General features: G+C 43.9%; 2 protein-coding genes across 2 annotated transcripts in view; one reads left to right on the top strand and one right to left on the bottom strand.

The window, feature by feature from the left end:
• Positions 1-4,036: 4,036 nt before the first annotated feature.
• LOC122932336 (peroxisome assembly protein 12-like) lies at positions 4,037-12,277 on the bottom strand. Its single transcript, XM_044286694.1, has 4 exons — positions 12,034-12,277; positions 9,597-9,798; positions 7,848-8,383; positions 4,037-5,508 (listed from the first exon to the last, which is right to left on the bottom strand). The coding sequence occupies exons 2-4, from the start codon at positions 9,720-9,722 to the stop codon at positions 5,121-5,123; spliced, it is 1,050 nt and encodes a 349-aa protein (XP_044142629.1). The 5' UTR covers positions 9,723-9,798; positions 12,034-12,277; the 3' UTR covers positions 4,037-5,120.
• Positions 12,278-12,391: 114 nt separating this feature from the next.
• LOC122932006 (AP-1 complex subunit beta-1) overlaps positions 12,392-23,098 on the top strand; it is a 114,588-nt gene continuing 103,881 nt past the window's right edge. The window contains exon 1 of the mRNA XM_044286146.1: positions 12,392-12,524. The gene's annotated coding sequence lies outside the window, so the exon portion shown is untranslated. The remainder of the gene's footprint in view (positions 12,525-23,098) is intronic.

Below are 23,098 nucleotides of genomic sequence, written 5' to 3'. Positions count from 1 at the left end.
TGTCTAGACAGGAGTCCAAGAAGATCTTCGAGTTTGGATCTTTGATGCCTGCGGGTCTCAACTCGGAGATTGAAATTTTTGGTTTCCTATAGGGAGGATGGGTCGGTTTACATGGGAAGTCGATGCTAGGCTGGTTAACAGCGCACTGACTTCCCCTGCATTCCTTCCCATCCCCCCCAGTGCTACACTCCAGATATCCCGATAGATCCCGACAGTTCCTGAGCTGTGATTTGTTTATTTTAATATTTTAATTTGTCATAATTTGTAATTTGTCATTTTTTATGTAATTTTTTATATATTTCTAATGTATATCTACATGTTGTGACATCACAGACTCCAGTGTATAATATACTGGCGTCTAATATGAATTGTTTATGTGCTATTAACAGCCAGGGTGAAGATCAGGATTTTGCAGCCTATGAAGCTGCACAGTCCAGGATCCGACCCACATTTTACTTTAAACCCGAAAGGGTATTTAAATCCATGACTAGTAGGTTCACATTCAGCATTCTACATTCAACTACTGAGGAAGGAACAACGTTCCGAAACGCGTCTAGTGTGTATTAGACCAAGGCTACTGGTGCGGTTTTTATCCTGCTAAACAAAAGGACTTTTTCAGCCATTGAAAGAAACCCTATGCAATTATCTACCTGTCCGCTTGTATATCAACGCTACAGAACAGAGTCAAACGAATTACCAGGCAAACTCTGCTACATCAAGCTCCAGGTAACCTGACGGGCTCAAGCAAGCAACATCGTAGCTGCATTAGCTTCCGCCAACCCTACGGCTCCAAGCACCTACGTCACTAACCAGCGACTTGCCATCCAGCTGGTCACGTGGGACGCTGAGAGAACGGGTCGGAAGCCCGCTCCCAAAGTGGAGAGAGAGCGAACGCTGCAATCTGAAAGGCAGTATTATCATCACCGTCAAAAGGTACCTAAATACAGAGCTTACTGCTATAAGGACAGCTATTGAACCTGTTCGGTTCCAACGAGCAGGCAAATTGATATATAGTCTGTGGACATTTTTTGTAATTTCAACTGAAAGTTTGCAGGTCCAGTATAGCCATAAGGTCGTATCTATTTTTTAGGAGTACTCCAGTCTGTATAGTTTAGTGCGTGAGCTCCGCACTATATATACCTATGCAATATACACGTATATGTATTTGTGCTGATATGTTGATATTTACGTAGTTGTATTTTATATTAATAAACATTGTATCTGATGCAAAAATACTGTGAGCCAGCCTATATTATTATTTGATTTATTGGTCTGTAATAAAGCTGAAAAAATGAACCCCTGGGAACTTAGGCCCCACACACGATGGTATGTATTTTACAGTTCGCAAAATATGGATCCACAAAATACAGAAACCGTCCGTGATGCATCTTCATTTTTTGCGGATCCATTCACTTCAATGGGTCCGTGGTCCACATTTTGCAGACAAGTACAGGACATTAGCCAAATAGCTTTTATATTACTATCCCAATAGCGCTATACTTCCCTCCTCACGGTATCGCAGCAGGACCGCAACGTAACTGCCGCACTAGAGTAAACAATAGAACAGAAAATGACAATGATAGCGCGTACAGGACATGTTCTATCCTTTTGTGGAATGGACACATGGATGCAAAAAGCGCATGGACTGTCCATGTAAGTCAATGGGTCTCCAAAAACTATGCAGATGGCACGTGGACCAAATCTGTATTTTGCGGATCCTCGATTTGCATACTGCCAAGTGGATACAGTCGTGTTCATGAGGACTTAGGGCTCATTCACAACACCGTGTGTTGTCCACATTTGTTGTTCCATTTCGAAGCATGCAAAAAATATAGAGCATGTGCTATTCTTGTCTGCAAAATTTGGCCCATTTAACTCCAATGGACATTTCAGTATGAAAGGCCAGTCTTTTGTAAATGTGGCCCATGGTCCTTTTATTTTTTTATTTTTTTTCATTTAGCGATACAGGACAGAAAAACATATCAGAGGATGATCATTTACATATACCATAAATCAATTGAATTTTTTTTTTTATATAAAAGGAGAAATTTTCAGTTGTTACAAGCGGCCAAGAACATTTGTTACAAGATCTGTTTACATTTAGCAGATATCATTGAAGGGGTTGTCGGAGAGTGGAAAGTCATTTTCATTGGGTTGGGCAGAGTAAAATAAAAAACGATTCCTCCTGTATTGGAGTGCTGAACGGGAAGTGTGACGTCCCTGCTGCAACAATAAACACAGCATGTAACGACTGAGACCATTGATTGGCCAGCCGCAGAGATGTCGAGATGTCACACTTCTGGTCCAGGGGGGGAACCTTGGAGCTGGACCTGAAACAGTTTGATCATTTGACCTTTTTTTTTTTTTTTTAATCTTCTACTGTGCCTGGACCAATGGAAATTACTTTCCACTCTGCGTAAACCCCTATACATATACCCTATAAATTGTTTATGCATCAATTGTAGATGGTTGCACTATGTTTAATAAATTAAGAGCACAACTGAGAAAAAATGCAATTTAAAAAAAATAAAAATAAAAATCAGATGAAGGGGCATGCTGTGCGCTGTTCTCTGAGCAGCTCCATGGACTGAGACGATTGAGCCCTATGGTGAAAGCTGCAGTTGTAAATCACTGAACAGATGTCACTGATGGACCCTCGTTCTCCGGGTGAGACCTGCACCTATCAGCCATTTATAGCATATCCTGAAATGTAAAATGCAATAAATGCGCAAGCTGAAAATGCCTCTAAAACATCTTGTTGGTATTAATGGGGACCTCTACTGGTGTTTAGGAGTACTACACAATGAAACCAGTTTATTTTTCATTATGCAGCCAGCATGTGGTTATTTTTTTTCAGATGCTAAATTTGTCTAGGTTGTCTTGTTTAATACAAGAAAATACCCCTCTGTATAAAATTAGAGACATATAGAGGTAAAATGAAAGGCCATACACTTCCATAATACTACTACGGCTAAGTACAAACTGACTAAAACTTCATGCACACATTGGCGTTAAAGCTTCATTTTGTATAGAGTTGTAATAATATTCGCATGAGCTCTCTACTGTACCGCCATATGCCTCTAATTTCATACACCAGATTCAGTAGTAATACAACACAAAACCAATTGTATTATTCTCCATATGTCCACACAAATTCTGGTAGAACCTGTATGTAGGCGGCAGATGTACACAAGGCAGTGTAGTTCCTACAGGGTTTCCATGCCAAAACCACACCACAATCTGCATTTGTTACATGCAGACTTTCTCACGGATATTGACGTGGATTTCACTGTTTCCATGGCAAAGGGTGAAATCGGCACTGAAGACCTGCACAAATTGATATACTGCAATTTCTGCATGGAAAATTTCCACATTGTGTAAAATCTTTGAAAATGTCATCTACTTAGCTGGTGATCTCCCCATTCATTGCTCCAATTGTTCCTCTAGATTTATTTCAAGCTGGCACCTTAGGGGGCATGACTTTTCTCAGAGGGCATGTCCCGTCTGCTGTAGCTAGTGGCAGCTGAAGGATGGAACTGAGCATGTGCGGCCATCTCAGTGAGCAGGACAGAGAAATAAGAAAAGGGTAAATGGCAGGTGGCGCCATACAAATAGATTTCAGTGAATAACTCAGTAGCTATAATACATTTTTAAATCACAGGAAAACACAAAAGTATTTAGATCCAGGTGCTGCTTTGAAAACGGTAGAATATTTTTTGTGGTACAACCCGTTTAAGGTTCCGATTAGAGATGAGCGAATTTCAGGTTATGAAATTCTTTCACGCTTCGTTTACTGGTAAAAGGTAAATTGCGTTATGGATTCCGTTACCACGGACCATAACGCAATTCTACGATGGAATGCCTTTAGAGGCATTCCATTATTCATTCCGTCATAATAGAAGTTTATGGGCTGCAAAACGGATACATCCTGCTATGCAAGAGAGGACTCCCCTGCATAACGGAAACGGAACGAATCTGTTTTGAAGCCCATAGACTTCTATTATGATGGAATGAATAACGGAATGCCTCTAAAGGCGTGGTAACGGAATCCATAACGCAATTCACCTTTTACCACCAAACGAAGCGTGAACGAATTTCAAAATATGAAATTCGCTCATCTCTACTTCCCATAACCATTAAACAAAAGTTGCCTGAACCTGACAATCTTGGTGGGATTGGCCAACTATGTAATACGTATGGAGGTGTTTGGACTCTTCCCTGAAGCAGAAGGGGGCGAAATAAGGGCTGGACATGTTGAGTTTCAGCATGCTCAATCCTTTGTTTCACCAGTTGTTTCTAGACATATCTGGCAGCAGCTTATTCCCCTCTCCCCATTGAAGACATGCATATTTAGCCGAGACAAGCATGGGTGTTAGAAAAAAATAGCTGTTGGCCAACATCTGCTGATGGTGTATGGCCATTTTCTGCTGTCACCAGCAAGAGCTTGGTGCTCAACCCTGACGCATGACATGCATGATGCTCATGTCTTGTCAAACTGCTGGATGCAAATGTTGCTTTTCCAGAGCAGCCTTTATGTTTAACCACATTTCAACAAATCCACAGATATTAGCACAGTCTACTAGAATGTTCTTCACAGTTTATGTTGGCGTATTGCCCCTATAAATCACAGTAAATCATTGTAAATACTGATATTTTCCATTAGTGATCTGAAATTAAAAGGACAACTGGGAAAACTTTCTATCACTGATTTTCACATTGTCATTCATCTATTTCACATTCTACATGTTGGTAGGAGGTAAATCCATGTTGAGAAATCATTGTCCGTCCCTCTGTTATAAAGCTTCAACCAGAACTCGGCATCTATACTCTATTATGAGATGTTGAATAGCTTATAATGATTCTTCACGGAAATCACAGCAGTCTTAACTACATTTTAGTGCCTTAAAGATACTGTAGTTCCCATCACTGCAGCTCTTGATGTGGTTCTGCCTACGTCTAACACAGCGCTGGACAAATCCCAGGAGCCTATGGGCCTAAACACTTGCTAATGGTGGCCAACTTTGTTGGTTGTTCTCTATTGCCAGGCTACTGAAAGTTGGATCGGCTTCTGGAGTGGTCTAGTTGGCTCCCAAAGTCTACAGTATTTCTCCAATCTTGGTCTAGCCATCGGGGGTGTAGAGCCGTATCAGATGCTGCACCTCAGTTGGGTAGCCACTTACTGGACAGCGCTGGTGATTTTTCACATAGTAATAAGCACAGCGGTAGCAGAAGACATAACCTGAGGTGCCAAGAGCTGTATCGTTAACTCTTACTTTACGACAAAGTGGGCAAACAGTCTTTAGTTTTGGTAACAGAGGGGAATATGTTTCCAGGTCAAAATGAATAGGAGCAGTGGGGGCTGGCAATGAACTCAGAGACTTAACGGTCTCCTGGTTTTCGGCCGAGTACCACCACTCTAGAAACTGCAGGAAGAACACTCCCAGAGATAGGCTGGAAGATAACGTCATAGACACTCCGCCGAGAACTTTCTTCAGTACGCTGCCCACACTGGAGAGAAGAGAAAAAACAATGTTACATCGAACCTAGAAATGGTTTGAAAAAAAAAAAATTAACAAAAAGACGACAATCACTTATTTTTTCAAACTACAAAAGGCATAGAAGTCTATGGGTGCCCTGTAACATCTCGGTACAACTTCCAAGCCTGATGGACCTTTTGTAGGGCACCCATATATGTCTACGGCGCCCTACTGTACCTCTGGTTTCATACAGAGACAGAGAGTGGTAGGTTTTATTGGCATTCTTTCTAGAAAAGAAAATCAGGAGCCTGTGGGATTCAATGTGCCATCATACACCACTGACACAAAGCTGTCCCAACTGTAGGACTTACTCCATCTTCAACCATCTCAATAAATCAAATTACCCCGTGGAGTAATAAAGTAAAGAACACCATTTGTAATTATATACAACAGTTTTAACCACATCATGGATAACAGTTGTGTTAAGGTAGGCAATCAGCCAGACAAAGCAAAGTTACAGGAGACACACAGGGAGAACACTATGCCGACACTGCGCATCGCGAGATTACGGCGCTCTAGCTTTGTGATGTTGCGGAGCAAGGAGGAGATTCGGAGGATGCGGAGCGGTGCTGGGCTCCTTCACAGTGGGCGTGGCTGGGCTGCAGAAATGTAAGTAGCCTCATTTACATACATATAAAAACTTTTTTTTTACACAATAAAAACACACAGAGCTATGGGGACTGGATATTGCGGATGTGCTAGCGGCGATCTAGCAGCCCATGTCCTTGGCTCTATACCCAAAATCCAGGTGACAGGTTCCCTTTAAGGTGTGTGTTTTTGGTCAAAGGCATTTTTTGAATTCGCAGCACACTCTGAGCATAGTGTCTTTTTCAGGCTTTTTCTCCATAGACTTCTCTTTAAAAAAAAATGGCAGAATTTTCCTTACTAGCCAAAAAAGGCTAACAAACGACTCTATATGGCAACAACCATAGGGCTCCTTCATATCACCTTCACATTTTTTTAGCATTCTTAAAGTGTGTAAAAAAAAACCCACTATGACTGTCAAGCAATTTTAATAGATTAAAAAAATAAAATGTTGTAACATTTTAACTGGGTTGTCCAAGGTTTTGATAGATGACCTATCCTCAGAATAGGTCATCAATATCAGATTGGCAGGGGTCCGACTCTCAGCACACGCACCGATCAGCTGTTTGAAGAGGCTAAAGCACTCCTCTAATCGATGTGTCCTCTCCCTAAGGCCTCTTTCACACTACCGTTTTTTGTTTCCATTTTGCGGGCCCTTTTTTGCGTTCCGTATACGGTCCGTATACGGAACCATTCACTTCAATGGTTCCGCAAAAAAAACGGAATGTACTCCATATGCATTCCGTTTCCGTTCCGTTGAAAGATAGTACATGTCCTATTATTGCCTGCAAATCACGTTCCGTGGCTCCATTCAAGTCAATGGGTCTGCAAAAAAAAACGGAACACATACGGAAATGCATCCGTTCCGTTTTTTCTGAACCATCTATTGAAAATGTTATGCCCAGCCCAATTTTTTCTATGTAATTACTGTATATGCCATACGGAAAAAAGGAACGGAAACACAACGGAAACAAAAAAACGGATCCTCGAAAAACGGACTGCAAAACACTGAAATAGCCATACGGTAGTGTGAAAGAGGCCTAAGCCAGTAACGTCACGTTCATCGGTCATGTGGGCTAGGCACAGCTCAGTCCAATTCAAGTGAATGGGTCTAAACTGCAATACCAAGCACAGCCACTATCCAATGGACGGCACTGTGCTTGGTAAGTTGCAAGGAGGCTGGGAGCACCACAGGATCATTAAACAGCTGTTCGTCGCTGCGTGCCCTGCTCATCTGATACTGATGACCTATTCTGAAGATGGGTCATCAATATCAGAATCTCAGAAAACCCCTTTATAAACATTTAAAAAATAAATAAATTAAAACATTTAAGAAAAAAAAACAAAAAAAAAAACAATACTGATCCAAAACACTATGAATGCAATCTGGCCACTGCATAATAAAAGTGTAATCTAAAGTCTAATAAAAAAAAAAAATATCCAGTGAAGACACAACTAAAAACCACAGCAAAAAGCCGCTTGTGATTTCAGCCTAAGGGCTCATTCAGGTGACCATATCGTTTTGTGGTACGCAAATTGCAGATGGCACATGGCTGGCACTATGATAGAAAATGCCAATTCTTGTCCACAAGAATAGGACACGCTCTATATTTTTTTGCGGGGCCACGGAATGGAACAATGGGTCCGCACCTGTTCCGCAAAACTGAATGAGCCCTTAACCAGAATGAACTAATATGTAAGACTAACTGGTTCCACTTAACTTACCCAAGAGCAGACTGTGTTGAGGCGATCTTTTCTGCAGTAGCATCCATGGCTTGTAAATCCTCCAGCGTAAGTCTAGCGAGCTGCACTCCAGCCAAGCGGAGCAGCGGTGAGTGATGGCTTGTGTTCCACAGAATATATCTCAGCTGATATAGAAGAAAACAGCCTTCCCAGGACAGTTTCACAAAGGGGTAGGATGCAAGAATTGCCCTATAACATCTCTTACTGAAGGACGTCGGGTTTTGGATTGAATAATCTTCTTCCTCTCGCAGCCTGTTAACGAATTTCTCCAGCTTCACTCGTAGATAAGGTACAAGCACCAGCAACAAGAGGGATCTCCAGTACTCCTTCCGTTGCAGTGTGCGCTGCCCATTGCTGTTTGCCATGGATACTCTCTTTAGTCCATAGAAGTGCTCTGAAAAGGAGGAACTGGCCCATGACAGGTAGTGCTGCTGGAGAAGCAGATCAAGCAGGGTGTAAAGTTCATCAAACCATCTCCACAAAGGGCCTAAGCGTGCAGGGTTTGATTCTGCAAGGACCTGTTCAAAATGGACATAAGGGTTAGAAGTGCAAAATGTTATTATGGTCAATGCCATTCAGGATTTAGGCTGCATTCACGCAGGCAGGACAGATCATGCTTTAGATACATTTTTTGTGAATTTTGGCCCAATTTTGGAAAAATGACAGAAACACATTTTCCTAGGCTTATGAATACACCCTTAGGCCCCTTTCACACGGGTGAGAATTCTGCGCGGGTACAATGCGTGAGGTAAACACACTGCATCCGCACTGAATCCGGACCTATTCACTTCAATAGGGGTGTTCAGATGAGTGGTGATTTTCACGCAACACAGGCCCCATAGAAATGAATAGGGGTGAGTGAAAATCGCATAACATCCACAAGCAAGTGTGGATGCAGTGCGATTTTCACGCATGGTTGTTAGGAGATGATGTTAGTAAATCGATTAAAGTCAATTTACTGTATTATTTTCCCTTATAACATGGTTATAAAGGAAAACAATAGCATTCTTAATACAGAATGCATAGTATAATAGTGCTGGAGGGGTTAAAAAAAATAATTTTACTCACCTTAATCCACTTTTTCGCGCAGCCCAGTTTCTCTTCTGTCTTCTTCTTTGAGGAATAGGACCTTTGATGACATCACTACGATCATCACAGGGTCCGTCACATGATCCATCACGATGGTAAAAAAGATCATGTGATGGACCATGTGATGAGCGCAGTGACGTCATCAAAGTTCCTTTTCCTCAAAGAAAAAGACAGAAGAGATGCCGGCTGCGCGAACAAGTGGATTAAGGGGAGTTAAATTATTTATTTATTTTAACCCCTCCAGCTCTATTGTACTAAGCATTCTGTATTCAGAATGCTATTATTTTCCCTTATAACCATGTTATAAGGGAAAATAACACAATCTACACAACCTTGAACCCAAACCTGAACTTCTGTGAAGAAGTTCGGGTCTGGGTACCACATTCAGTTTTTTATCACGCACGTGCAAAACACATTGCACCCGCGCGATAAAAACTGAACAACGGAACGCAATCGCAGTCAAAACTGACTGCAATTGGGTACCTACTCGAGTGGGTTTGCGGCAAAGCATCCGGACACGCTCGTGTGAAAGAGGCCTAAGGAAAAGTCGCTTGTGTGAAAGGGGCCTTAGGAAATCCGGGTGTTTGATGGGTCTGCAGACTGCCGTTTGTGTACTAGAGTTTTTATCCTTTTAACCCTTACCTTGACAACATGATGCAGTGCAGGTCTCACTGCTGCCATCAAGCTCTCCTGAGCCACAACTTCAAAGATAGAAGGTCGGTTATCATCTGGGGAAGCTGTAGTGATGTGAGCCCCACGTTCAGCCATTTTTAGGATTTTTGAGGGGGGCAAACTCTTCCTTGGAATCGAAGAAAGTTAAGCCTATGACTGTTCACTGCAATTCCTATGAAAATAAAGATGAATATTCACTTATTTCTGTATTATTAACCTATTCATTGCCTCTACACACATAATCAACAAATAAAACATGATGGGGTGCATGTATCAATCTGTCACCTTATCATAATAACATTATGCCAATTTCTGGGACATTCAGTTAGGTGTGCCATATATCTTAAAGGGTGGAATCCCACAAATGTAAAACAATTTTTTACTCACTTAGGCCTCCTGCGCACGACCGTATGGCTTTGCGGTCCGTTTTAAACTGATCAGTTTTCCCATTTTTTTTGTTTCAGTAGTGTTTCCATTCCGCTTCTGTTCCGTTTGTGATCAGTTTTTTGCGGATTGCAAATGGAAACATAAAATAATGTTTAAACAGAAAGTACATAAAAAAATTGGGCTGGGCATAACATTTTCAATAGATGGTTCCGCAAAAACGGAATGGATACGGATGCATTCTGTTTTTTTTTTTGCGGACCCATTAAGTTGAATGTAGCCACGGAACGTGATTTGTGGGCAATAATAGGACATGTTCTATGTTTGAACGGAAATGGAAGGTATACGGAGTACCTTCCGTTTTTTTGCGGATCCATTGAAATGAATTGTTCTATATACGGTCCGAATACGGAACGTAAACGGAAAAAAAAACGTTTGTGTGCAGGAGGCCTTATCTTGAGGATTTCTTTCCTTTTGCTGGGTGCGCAGCAGATTATGAGACACTCAAGCACCTGTAACTCCCAGGATGCATTACAATTAGCCGTGTGCCGAATGCACTCCCGCGAGACTTCAGGGCCAGGCATGAATATGTTTTCACTGCCTGGCCAGTCTTAGCAGTGGGGGTTTGGCATAGGAGATTGGGAGTAGAGCCTCTGGGTGCAACTACACCCCCTCATTGCACCAATGAGGCTCATTTACATATTATAAAACAGCAAATTTCCACATAATACAGCTGCCGCATTACATTCAGAGGAAATGCGCACATGTCACATGTTAGCTGGATTAAAGCTGACAAATGTGGTGACAGATGTCCTTTTAACTCCTTCCTTCCCTCCATACAAAATAGTCCCTCACATATAGCCCCAGAGATACATATGGTTTATAATGCCCCACAATTTCCTTCCCCACTGTCTAGAGCAGGCATGCTCATCCTGTGGCCCTCCAGCCTACAGCAGGGCATTGTGGGTGTTGTAGTTTTACAACAGCTGGAGGGCCGCAGGTTGAGCATGCCTGCTCTAAAGAGATATAGCTATATATTTCTATGACAGAAGTTTTTTGGAGGAAGCTTTGAGGCAAATTTTCCTGCCGGTTTTTCAGCCAAAGCCAGAAGTGGATCCAGCAGGAAACAATCCTTGCCTTCTATTTTTGATTCCTTTCAAATCCATTTCTGTCTCTGACTGAAAAACTTGCAGGAAAATCTGCCTCTAAACCTACTCCAAAAAACCTTTGTGTGAACCTGCCATAGTCATTCACTGAATGCAGAAGTCGCAGGGGGTGCTGTCAGAGAGAAAAAGGTACATAAAAATGCCCTATTCACTGCATAGTAATACTTTTTGTGCATGCTTCTGAACAATTCTACGTTGTACCTGGAGTTGCTCAAAGTCAGTTTTCTAAACAGAAAAGTGGTAAAAAACATAAAAGGGATGACTTTTAAACCTGATGGCTTATGCCTAGGAAAGCCGTCAATGTGTGATCAGTGGGATTACGGGCATTGGACCCCAATAATCACAGGGACGTGCCCCTTGTAATGCTTTCCAGACACAGTGAAATGAATAGTGCTAGGCTGTAGTAGCAGACACCCCGCCAGGATGAGGGTGCTGCTGTGGGAGAAGCGGCTGCTTTCTCTTGATTCACAGCGACCCTAGACCAGGGTTGTTCGACCTGCGGCCCTCCAGCTGTTGCAAAACAACAACTCCCAGCATGCCCTAATAGCTGTAGGCTGTCCAGGCATGCAGGGAGTTGTAGTTTTGCAGCCGCAGGTTGGGCATCCCTGCCCTAGACCTACACAATCACACGCTGCCAATATATTCTAGGGACATTTAATAAGTGCACAAAACAATATCAAATGCAATGCGGACACAAAACTGGGGTACATAACCAACAGCAGGCACAGGTTCATCGTGTGCTCCATGTCACAAATCATTTTGAGCTAAGATCACCAGGAAAGTGACTACTTTAAACCATGTTGGTGACAATATGAATACAGATGATGCCCCTTGTTACAGAAGGGGCAAATACCTACCTAAATGAAGGATGTCAGGTCACTGCAGACTACTGAAGGACTGAAACACAGGGCAGGGGCAGTGCATGCTAGGGTTAAAGGTGAAGACACACGTGTGGCAGGCAATGGCTCACCCCACAGCATGGCAACAGGTTACAGGAGGTCTACACTTCGCACGTATCCCCTTCTTATGGAGGAAGCCCTGCAAAACAATATACGATCCCGAGGCTCACTCTTACAACATCGCTTCTACAGGCTTCCTAGGCTTGGCACTGGCACTGACAGCCGCACAGAGATAACTTCCTGTGTATGAACCGCAGACTCCGCGCTGTGTGGAACGCAGGGAAGGAGCCCATGACGTATTTCCGGTGTATGAAACGCAGGTGGGCGCTCTGTGTGAGGAACTGTTGGTTTCCGGAGCCGCTATCTGGCAGCTTAGTCGCCTCTCTCTGGGCTTGTCTGTTTCCGGCTGCCAGTTACACCCCGGTGCCGACCCCTTGTTTTTCCAGTAGGTGAGTGTGAACAGTGAGAAGCCGGGCACAGTGCCTCTTGTGTCTCAGTGAACGGGAGGCAGCAGGGAGCCGCCTGTATGAAGCAGCAGAGCTGTGATGTCATGTGCAGGGGGATGCCCCTTTAATTTCCCAGATCCTCCATGTCTTGCTGACTGCTTTATACTGTATCCCCCATAAATCAGGGAGGATGCTGGGACCTGTGTGTAAATCCTGGAGTCAGCAGAATATGGAGTAAAATGCCAATCCTGTACCATCTACATGCCCACAGGGGCTGTCACTGGTATAGTCATCTATAGAAGGCTCTTTATGTATACAGCTTACAGGGCGGGGTGATTATACATGTTGATGAAGGCTACAGATACGGCATATTAAGGCCCCCCCCCCCCCCCTATTTTAATGCTTCATGTCCCTGTAGCAGTGCAGTGATGCAGTACATCATGATACAGTCCCTTTATATTGGTTATACCACCCTGAAAAAGCATTTGCCCCTAGGGTTAGAAAAGGAAAATCACAGTCATCAGTCTGTCCTTGAGATGTCCTGTCAAGTAATTTTATGTTTTTTACTGGAAAAGGTGGATGATAAGACAGTAAGGCTGGATGGGCATTACTGCATCACAAGTAAAGTTCACATCAGCGTTCAGCCTTTCCGTTCTTATGCTCCGTTATAGGTGCAGGAGAACGGAATGGACGGATTCGGCACATAACTCAGCCGAACGGAGCCCATGGGCCCCATAGACTATAATGGGGTCCGTTAGGTTTCCACTCAGATGATGATTTTGGAGCGGAGACAAAAGTGACAGGTGACAGGTACAAAAACACCCAGCAGGCTTGGATTTCTGGCCACTGTTGGGTTGCGGTTTTAACACAACATTACTCGTGATGCTAGGTGTGCTACACTGAACGTGTGTCATGGCCAAAGACACTATGCCTTATTCCAGGAAACCTTTTTGACGGCTCCCACATAAGTTGTTCCCCCCGCTTTCCCTAATTTCTTTTTTTATGTAGTTATGAACTGATTTTTCCTGTTTCTACATATTTGTAATTCAGGAGTTGCATTGTGCCGTTCCTTTTATTCCTTCCTGGAAATAAATCAGTTGACAGTTGGGTGTTATTTTCCTTGTCATTGGGCCATGACATTGTCTGAACAGTACTCGCAGTGTTGCCCTTATGACAAGACCACACGTGTTTACATTAAAGGGGTATTTCGGTAGGTAAAAGTAATCCCCTGTCCTCAGGTTAGGGCAGGGGTGTCAAACTCAAATTCATTGGGGGCCGCATCAGCAGTTTGGTCACCCTCAAAGGGCCGGTTGTATCTGTAGGATGTATACGGTTGTATACTGTATGGGGGCAGGGGCCACAGGGTGACGTTATACTGTGCAGGGGCAGCCGCTTGGTGACGTTATACTGTATGGGGCACTAGGGCAGCCCCAAGGTGACGTTATACTGTATGGGGGCCACAAGGAGACGTTATACTGTATGGGGGCAACAGGGAGACATTATAGTTTATCAAGTGCCATGTGCAGTGCAGATTGCAGGCAGGGCCAGAGCCTCAGAAGACAGACAGCACAACCTTTATTTCTGACACCCCTGCAGATGAGCGTTCCTCCCGGAGCCTGTCCAAATCGCAGCTCCCGGCCTGACCTGCAAGCGCTGACTGGGGTCACATAGCATCATAAATCAGTATAATGCTATGTAACCCTTACAGTTCTGGAATGTGTTGGATAACACTGACATAATGCTGTCAGTGTTATCCAACACATTCCAGAACTGTAAGGGTTACATAGCATCATAAATCAGTATAATGCTATGTGACCCCAGTCAGCGCTTGCAGGTCAGGCCGGGAGCTGCGATGTGGACAGGCTCCGGGAGGAACGCTCATCTGCAGGGGGCCGTGGGGTCTCTCACTCCTCTTCTCCCATCTTGGCCTGCAATTACTCAGTCTCTGGAGACGGTGTGCTGACTTACTGTGCGCTCCTGTGCTGGCAGGTGGGCGGAGACTTCGATACAGGAGCCGGGAGGAGCGGGGGCCGCCTGCAGGAAGTGATATGTACGGTACTCATATGCACGATGCAGGGGCAGGCTGACATAGATGTAGGAGCGGTCAGCTGCTCCTGAAAGTGGAGTTTTCCTTTGTAGAACGGCCGGTGACGCTAGAGGGCAGACGTTCTCTGGCTTGTAGGCTGCCGCGCATGCGCTGAAGAGGCGGCTTTCTTGAGTAAAAAAAAAAAAAAAAAAAAAAAAAATGCGAGAATAAAAGGTGAAGGCTGGCGGACGGCGGCGGCTACGCGGGCCACATGACGAGGTCTGGCGGGCCGGATTCGGCCCGCGGGCCTTGTGTTTGACACCCGTGGGTTAGGGGATATCTATCAGATCAGTGGTCCTGCCTCAAGGATCCCCTCCGATCACGAGAACGGGGGCGCCATACCCATTGCAGGCTCCCTGCTTCTCCCTTGAAATGATCGGACTCGCCAGTTGCATATGCACAGGAGCTCATTTCATTTTATGGGCGTCCCGGAGATAGCAGAGTACAGCCTTCGGCTATCCCCGGAACTCCCATAGAAGTGAGTGAAGTGGCTGTGCACGTGCGAGTGGCTGCTCTGGCCATTTTAGGGGAGAGGTAACGGCCAAAGGGTGAGAGAGGCGCTCATAGGGTAAGTAAATCGAGGTACAACAGCTTCCTTCAAAGAGCTGGTGGATACGATGGACTCACCTGTTATGGTTGCACCGAAGTTAAGTGCAACTGTATTGCAGGTGAGCTGTGAGGTATAAAAGGTGCTGCCAGATGCGTCAAGAAGCCCCTTGGGACGAAGGCCAAGTCGCCACTCGGGTATATAATGGAAAACGTGTCTTAGCTTGTCATTGTGGAGTGATAAAGCTGGTAGACGATCATAAAACGCATTACCACGACCCGGTACAGGATACAGCAAAGTCTATTTGTTGTATCCTGTACCGGGTCGTGGTAATGCGCCTTATGATCGTCTACCAGCTTGATCACTCCACAGTGACAAACTAAGACATGTTTCCCATTTTAGGGGAGAAGCAGGGGGTGTGGGGCCACCGTTCTTGTGATCGGTGGGAGTCCCAGCAGTAGGACCCCCACGATCTCTGGATAGGGGATAATATTTACCTACTGGAATACCCCTTTAAGTGTATGTGCCTCTAAAGCGCCTGGTGCATACGCTGAACATGTCCATGTACGCTATCCCTATTCACCTAATGGAGGCCAAAAAACTGCATCGGGCTTGTATGCATTGGCATACCTTTTTTTTTTTTTTAACAAAGTAGAAAATAACTTTCCTATACAGTTGCTGAAAAAAAAAAACATTAAACTTGGCAGTATACATTTTTTTTTTTTTAACATCAGTTGATATGGGCGTCATATGCCACTATATGACTATAACATGTTATACCTCTGGCCGAAGTCTGAAATGTGAAGTGATCTCATACATTTACAGCGGGAATAACATAAACAGAGTTTAAAAAAAGGGGAAATAGAAGTATTAATAAGACAGGTGAGCTGACACATCCTCTCAAAGAACATCCACCTGGCAGGATACCTACGGTGCATTTTCCGATGATGTCCGCATACACCCGGAAGTGGATGCAGCGACTTTGCATGGATGAGTCAAGTAGATTCTCTCAGCAGTTTGGCTTGACTTTTCCTTCCGAAGCCGCCATTTCCACTTCGTTTGTTATTGGTGCATTTGTAGTAGGTACAGTATCTGCTCTGCTTCGGAGGCAGCAGCTAATGTGCTGCGCATGCACTGATACCCACAACAAAGCTGCACAAATGCAGGGCCAGGCGAGATGTCGGCCCTGTCGATCAAGGGGACAGTGGCCGGAGCTGCAGGGTGGTGACAATATGGTGCTCCTATGGCTCAGGTCAGCCCATCGGTGCTCCAATGACCTCCTTTGCATATTAACAAAAATGTACATTTCTCAGGAACGGTGTCACGTAGAAGAACCATAAATAATGTATCATTTGAATCAGCAGTATCAACCCTACTAGGCGGTATACTCTGGTTGACCCTGGTGATGTATTCTTTTTTTTGTTAAGAAGTGGCTTACTAGAAATCTAAACAAATCTGCAGGTGACTAAAAGGCAAAATAACTTAGATTTCAATATGTTTTGTGACATTCAGTCACTTGAATGGGGGTTGAGCTGCAATACCAGGCATAACCCATTGGAAAGAGGAGCACTGGAAAAAGAGGAAACACTTTTTTTTAAACGTATTTTCTTCAACTTTTGTTTTGTATTCTATATATTTTTTTTATAGATCGTCATGTTCATTAAATTACCATCTATGATGGCATGTGTATAGGAATGATGTATGCAGTATTTATTTGCTGGTATTTATACTTCTCCATTCTGTCAGATGTAAACTGGGACCAGTATCATACCAGTTTATGATGGCCAGTTGTAGATTTTATTTGGATAGCATTTTTCCTTTACATTACTGGAGGCCTGAGTTCCAACACAACCATTGATGACTTCTGCATGGAGCTTTTATGTTCTTCCATGGCATGACTTTCTTCTGGGCACTCAGGTTTAAACTTCATAAAGATGTTCAGATTCATTTGCTTCCTATATGATTATCCCTAGTGTGTGTTTGAGGAGCGGGGCAAATGTGAGCTGTGACCATGTCTGTTGGCCGTACATATGCAACAGGGAAACGTGTGGCTGTAGACGTAAGCGCAGGGAGCACTAGATCCTAAAAACACAGGCTTGTAAAAACTGCTTCTTCTAGCGTTCTGCCCTGAAATCCACAACAAAAACTGCTTTGAATAAGGGTTCATGCACACGACCGCGTCGTGTGCCTTCCTAGACATATGGTCCGTGAGCGGGCCATATGTCCCGGAGCGGCATACATTGTGCGCACGGGAGTACACAGCATCATAGATTACAATTATGCTGTGAATGTCGGGCCGCCCGCGGGTCTATTGTCCTGCACTCATAATATCATATGAGTGCGGGACAATAGCCCCGCGGGCGGCCCTATGCCTATGGTGCTGTGTGCACGATGCATGCCCCTCCAGGACTTGTGGCCCGCTCACGGACCGTATGTCTCGCAGGGCATACGGTCGTGTGCATGAGCCCTTATAGCATCACATTGATTTAAACGAGAGTCCACACCATTAGTGCAAATGGAATTTAGTTCCACATCGCAAGGAGGCAAAAACGAATCAACGTAAGTTCTTGAAGTGGTTTCTGCATGGAGGTTAGAGAAATGCAGATAGTGGCATTAAATAGGGATGACCAGTGTGGAAACTTCCAAACCACTCTAGAAATCCAGGCTCATCCTCTAACTCCATGGCAAACACAAGTTTTCCAATGCCTAAACATGTCCTTAAGGCCTCATGCACATGATTGTATTTTCGGTCCACATCCGATCCACATTTTTTCAATGGGGCTGCAAAAGTTGCATATAGCACACCGCATGCTGTCCACATCCGTTTTTTTCCGTTCCACATCCCTTCAAAAGGCAAGAATAGGCATTTGTAACATGGAAGGAGAAAATGCGGGATCGCAAAAGAGATACGGTCGGCTGCATGAGGCCTAACTCGCACAGTAAGTTACTGGCATACTAAAAAATGTGTCTGCTCCTGGGAGAGAACCTTCTGACTATGCTGAGAGGGCTGGTGACAGTATCCCACCGAGCAGCCTCACCGCCCAGGTAGAAGAAAACACGCTCACGTGTCTTTCTAGCACAGGGGTGGACAAATCTAAGGAACAGGTGAGCCAGTGTGCTGAGGAAGCTGTTACGAGTTGTTCCGTATTGGGCATGCGGATGTTATAGACTGATGGGTCTAGCACTCAAGATTACCGCATCAGTAGAAATGGAAAGCCTCTTTCAAAACTGAGGGGGAGATATATCAAACTGGTGTAAAGTAGAACTGGCTTAGTTGCCCATAGCAACCAATCAGATTTCAGGTTTCACTTTTCACAGCTCCTTTGGAAATTGAAAGGTGGAATCTGATTGGTTGCTATGGACTTACTAAGCCAGTTTTAAACCAGTTTTGATAAATCTATACTTTTATGTACCATAGGCCTCAATGAAGTCATCAGTTACATAACGCCATTAGGCTAAGGCGGGCAGTATCTGCAGGCGGCAGTGAAGTAAGGTCCCAAGGGTATTTATTTTAATTAGTGCCACGTGATGGTATGTCTGTATGGAAATAACGTCACTGAGGCCTAGTGAGAGCATAGGCTTAACAAGTACCAGTAACATGGGACGAAAGCAGAATTGTACTGCTAGGTATCATACAGTTTTATTGATTTTACGGGTTGGCGCTATTAGGGGATATGGCTGTTTGGGAAAGGCTTTACACTTGATAAGACCTTATCCTGTTTTTCTTTTCAATTTGCCATAAGGGCAATAAAAAAAAAGAATTATTCCACTCTACCTATTATTATTATATATATATATATTTTTTTTTAAATCAGATAATTTTTATTATTTTCATATAAAATACATATATATTTGTATTGCAAATATAATTATTAATAAAGCAAAGATGTTCAAACGCAGCACGGGTAGCAAATTATACACACAATAAAATGAAAAAAAGGGACAATTGCTTACATATATGTAAGCTTAATTACAGCTTGATATGACCTTTAGGCCTCATGCACACGACCATGGTGTTTTTTGCGGTCCGCAAATCGTGGATCCGCAAAACACGGATGGCGTCCGTGCGCGTTCCGCAATTTGCGGAACGACACGGACAGCCTTCATTATAAATGCCTATTCTTGTCCGCAAAGCACGGAAAAAAATAGGACATGTTATATTTTTTTTGTTGCAGGGAACGGAGCAACTGATGCGGACAGCACACGGAGTGCTGTCCGCATCTTTTGCTGCCCCATTGAAGTGAATAGGTCCGCATCCGAGCCGCCAAAACGGCGTCTCTGATGTGGACCAAAACAACGGCCGTGTGCATAAGGCCTCAGACCTTTACCATTCTCTTAACTTACAGTACCAGTGTCCGTATCAATAAAAATAATTTGTTGACAACCGTGTTATGTTTTTCCTTTCCTCTAAACTCCTTATCTTAAGGTGTTAATCCTCACATTCGTAATCAAGACGCCTAGATGGTAACCCTGGTGTTGTTACCCACAATCCCCAGATAGATTCAAATTTCTTAAAGGTACCTCTCTTGGTATATATTCCCTTTTCCATCCCTATTAACATATTCATGCGGGCAATAAACTCCAGCCTGGTAGGCACTTCAGTACTGATCCAGTATTTTGCAATCCGTTTTCTAGCATTATATAGTAATCTGCTAATACCTATTGCTACGCCCTCCACCGATTCATCTTGTAGGAGGCCCAAAACACATACCAATGGATCAGCCTGATGTCAGATACTATATACCTCATAGATGATATCTAAGACATCTCGCCAAAAGGGGCCCAAAGCTGTACACTCCCAAAACATGTGCATGATATGTGCGTCAGGGGTACCATATTTGGGGCATTGAGAAGTGTCTCGCAGTCCCAGCTTGTGAAGGAAAATGGGTGTTCTGTACACTCTATGTACTAAATATAGTTGTGATAGTCTTTGAAGTTCACACAGTGATAACATAGGGCCTTGCTCCAACACTTCCGCCCATTGTGAGTCAGTCAAAGGCCCCACATCTGCACCCCATTTGTCCTTGACCTTTAGTGGGAAGCAGTCCTGATAGAATGGAAGCAGAATTTTATAAAAAGCGGAAATAACCCCTTTAGTATCTCCTCCTGATCTGATCCACTATGAGAGATGCCTTTATGGCGAGATCAGTTGCCTTCCCCTGCACAGCCAGTGCATGGCGCAGTTGAAGATACTGGTAGAAACTGGAGTTAGCAATGTTAAATTCCTCCTTTAATTGATCAAAACTCTTAAGGGTCCACTCTACATATTAAAATGAATCTGTCACCAGGATTAACCCTATTAAACCAGACATTCTGCCTGGTAGGGCTTATTATGCTGATTAAAACTAAACCTTTCTTTTCTCTCTATTCTAAACGGCTTCAGAGATATCTGTATTTATTTTATTAATACGCAAATGAGCAAGTTGGAGCACCAGGAGGCGGAGCTGAACACCCCCCCCCCCCCCCTTGGTTGCTTGGTTGACAGGGCAAGACATCAAGCTGAGGGCAGAGCTGTGTCCTAGCATCTACATATCATATACACTATGTACTATAGCTTCACCACACTGAGATCTGCCCAGAAAGCTAATCTACATATTAATGCTTTATTCACAAGCACCATAAAGGATTATAAAGACACCAGTAATATGTGATAGCTTATAAGCACCTCTGTGATAAGGCTATAGCTTTGCTGTAAGTGCATGGTTTTGCATGTAGAGATCCCAGCTTTGAATCCTGGAGAGGCCTTTTTTCTTCTGATATATGGTAGCAAATAAATGCAAGTGCCATTTCTGTGCCGCTCTTGCCCCATTCCAAATAGGTGGCGAAGTGTGGGTGTGGCCACCGACCCTGGCATATTTATCATCATTTACACCAGTTTTCAGGAGTTGATGATGACAGAAATCTACACCAGCCGGAGTTCGTGTAGATTTTATTTTAGGCGCATGGACTGCTGAGGATGCACCTAATTTATGCTGAGGTGTGCACATCATCATAAATTAAGCATATCACCAGGCAGGGGCGTTGCTAGGTTAAAACATTCGGGGCCTGAGCCAAGGCCCCGAATGTCCTGCCTGCCTTCTAGATACAACTGTTTTGCCATCCTCAGGACAGCAATGCAATTGAATCTAATACACTGGAAGATCTGAAGGACCTGTGGTGACATCACAGGTCATGTGACCAGCAAAACAGGCAGTGGTTGAGAAGTACCTGCGATGATGTCACCATCATGTGACCAGTGCAGGAAAGGACAGCAGTGAAAAGGAGAAGACCTGGGGGAAGAAGCTGTGGTGAGATCTGCTACATGAGGAGAGGTAAGTGAAGGGAGAGGCAGAGCAATGCTGGGAGTTGTGGTTATTTAACTGGGAGTGTATGTTAGGGCTGAAGGGAGGGATGTTATTTACATGGTACTGTGTGTTGGCGGTGGCTTGGGAGGGGGTCATGTTATTTACATGGGACTGAATGTTGAGGGGGCAATCTTATTTACATGGGACTGTATGTTGAAGGTGGCTGGTGGGGGGGAATGATATTTACATGGTACTGAATGTTGGGGTGATTTTTACATGAGATTGCATGTTGGAGGCGGCTGGTGAGGAGGTGATGTTATTTACAAGAGACTATATTTTGGAGGGGCTGGAGAGATGGTGTGATATTTACATGGGACTCTATGGCGGAGAGAGGGAAATAGTGTTATTTACATGGGACTGTATGTTGGAGGGGCTGAAGGGAGGGGAGTGATGATATTTACATAGGACTGTATTTTGGAGGGGGCAGGAAAGATGGTGTGATGTTATTTACATGGGCCTGTATGGTGGACAGAGGAATATAATTACAGGGGGCACTGCAGGGGGCATTATAAATACTGGGGTCACTTCAGGGTGACCATTATAACAGTAGGGGCAGTATAAATCCTGGGGGCACTGTAGGGGTATTATAAATCCAGGGTACATTATAGGCATTCTTATTACTAGTGGGGGCTCTATTGGAGGGACTTATAGATCCACCTTATTTCTACTAAGAGCACTATGGGGGCCTTATTACTACTTAGAGGTCTGTAGAGAATTTTATTACCACTAGGGGAAGAATAGGGGGCCTTATTTCTACTGGGCGCTGTGTGAGGGTATTATTAATACTGGAGGGCTCTTCTACTAATGGGTGCATTATTGGGGAGTATTATCACTGTAGGGGCGCAATATTACTAATGAGGGCATTCTAGAAGGGAATTACTATTGGTGGGACTATGAGGAGTACTATTACTATGGGGGCACTCATATTTCTTCATGATAGTATTTGAGGGTATTGGGGAGCACAGCGAGAAGCAGGATAACACTTTGGGGACCCGAGGTTGGGGGATGATTATAGAAATGTGAGGAAGCTAAGCTGTCTGTGTCACACTCTGTATAGACTAGGCGGCTGAGAGAAGTTATACGGACCAAATGGAGAAGATGACAGAGAACATCTACATTAGAGGAGACGTCACCTGGAAGCCCTGGATGTGAGAGGTATGTGCTATTGTATAGCAAGTACAGCAAAATGCAGTGTGTGGGGGGGGGGGGGGGGAGACTTAGACAACTGGGTCATATTATTTGGGGCTTGGGCCCCGGATCTTTTGAGACTTTAGCAACGCCCCTGTCTCCAGGTGTCACAGGGGAAAATGCCAGTCTTTGATAAATTCAATTTTTTGTGTACATTTTTTGGCTCACTCTAAAGTAAGAGCAATCTACTGTACCTTCCTATACTGTTAAAGGGCATGCCTATGCATAAAGGGCACTCTTTACCTTCTACCAGATGAATACATGTAGTCTCCAGAGGGACAGTCCAAAAATGCACATGTGAAATGAATCCTGTTCACCTTTCTAATGTTTTATTTTGTAAGAAATTGAGTTGCCTAAGATGTCTCGGCTGTACTTCGGGTCTGTCACATGCAAAAAGATTTGTAAAAATAAA

Source organism: Bufo gargarizans, chromosome 3 (assembly GCF_014858855.1).
Source record: "Bufo gargarizans isolate SCDJY-AF-19 chromosome 3, ASM1485885v1, whole genome shotgun sequence".
NCBI lineage: Eukaryota > Metazoa > Chordata > Amphibia > Anura > Bufonidae > Bufo > Bufo gargarizans.
The sequence above is the reverse complement of the archived record's forward strand: the minus strand, read 5'-3'. Positions and strand labels throughout refer to the sequence as shown.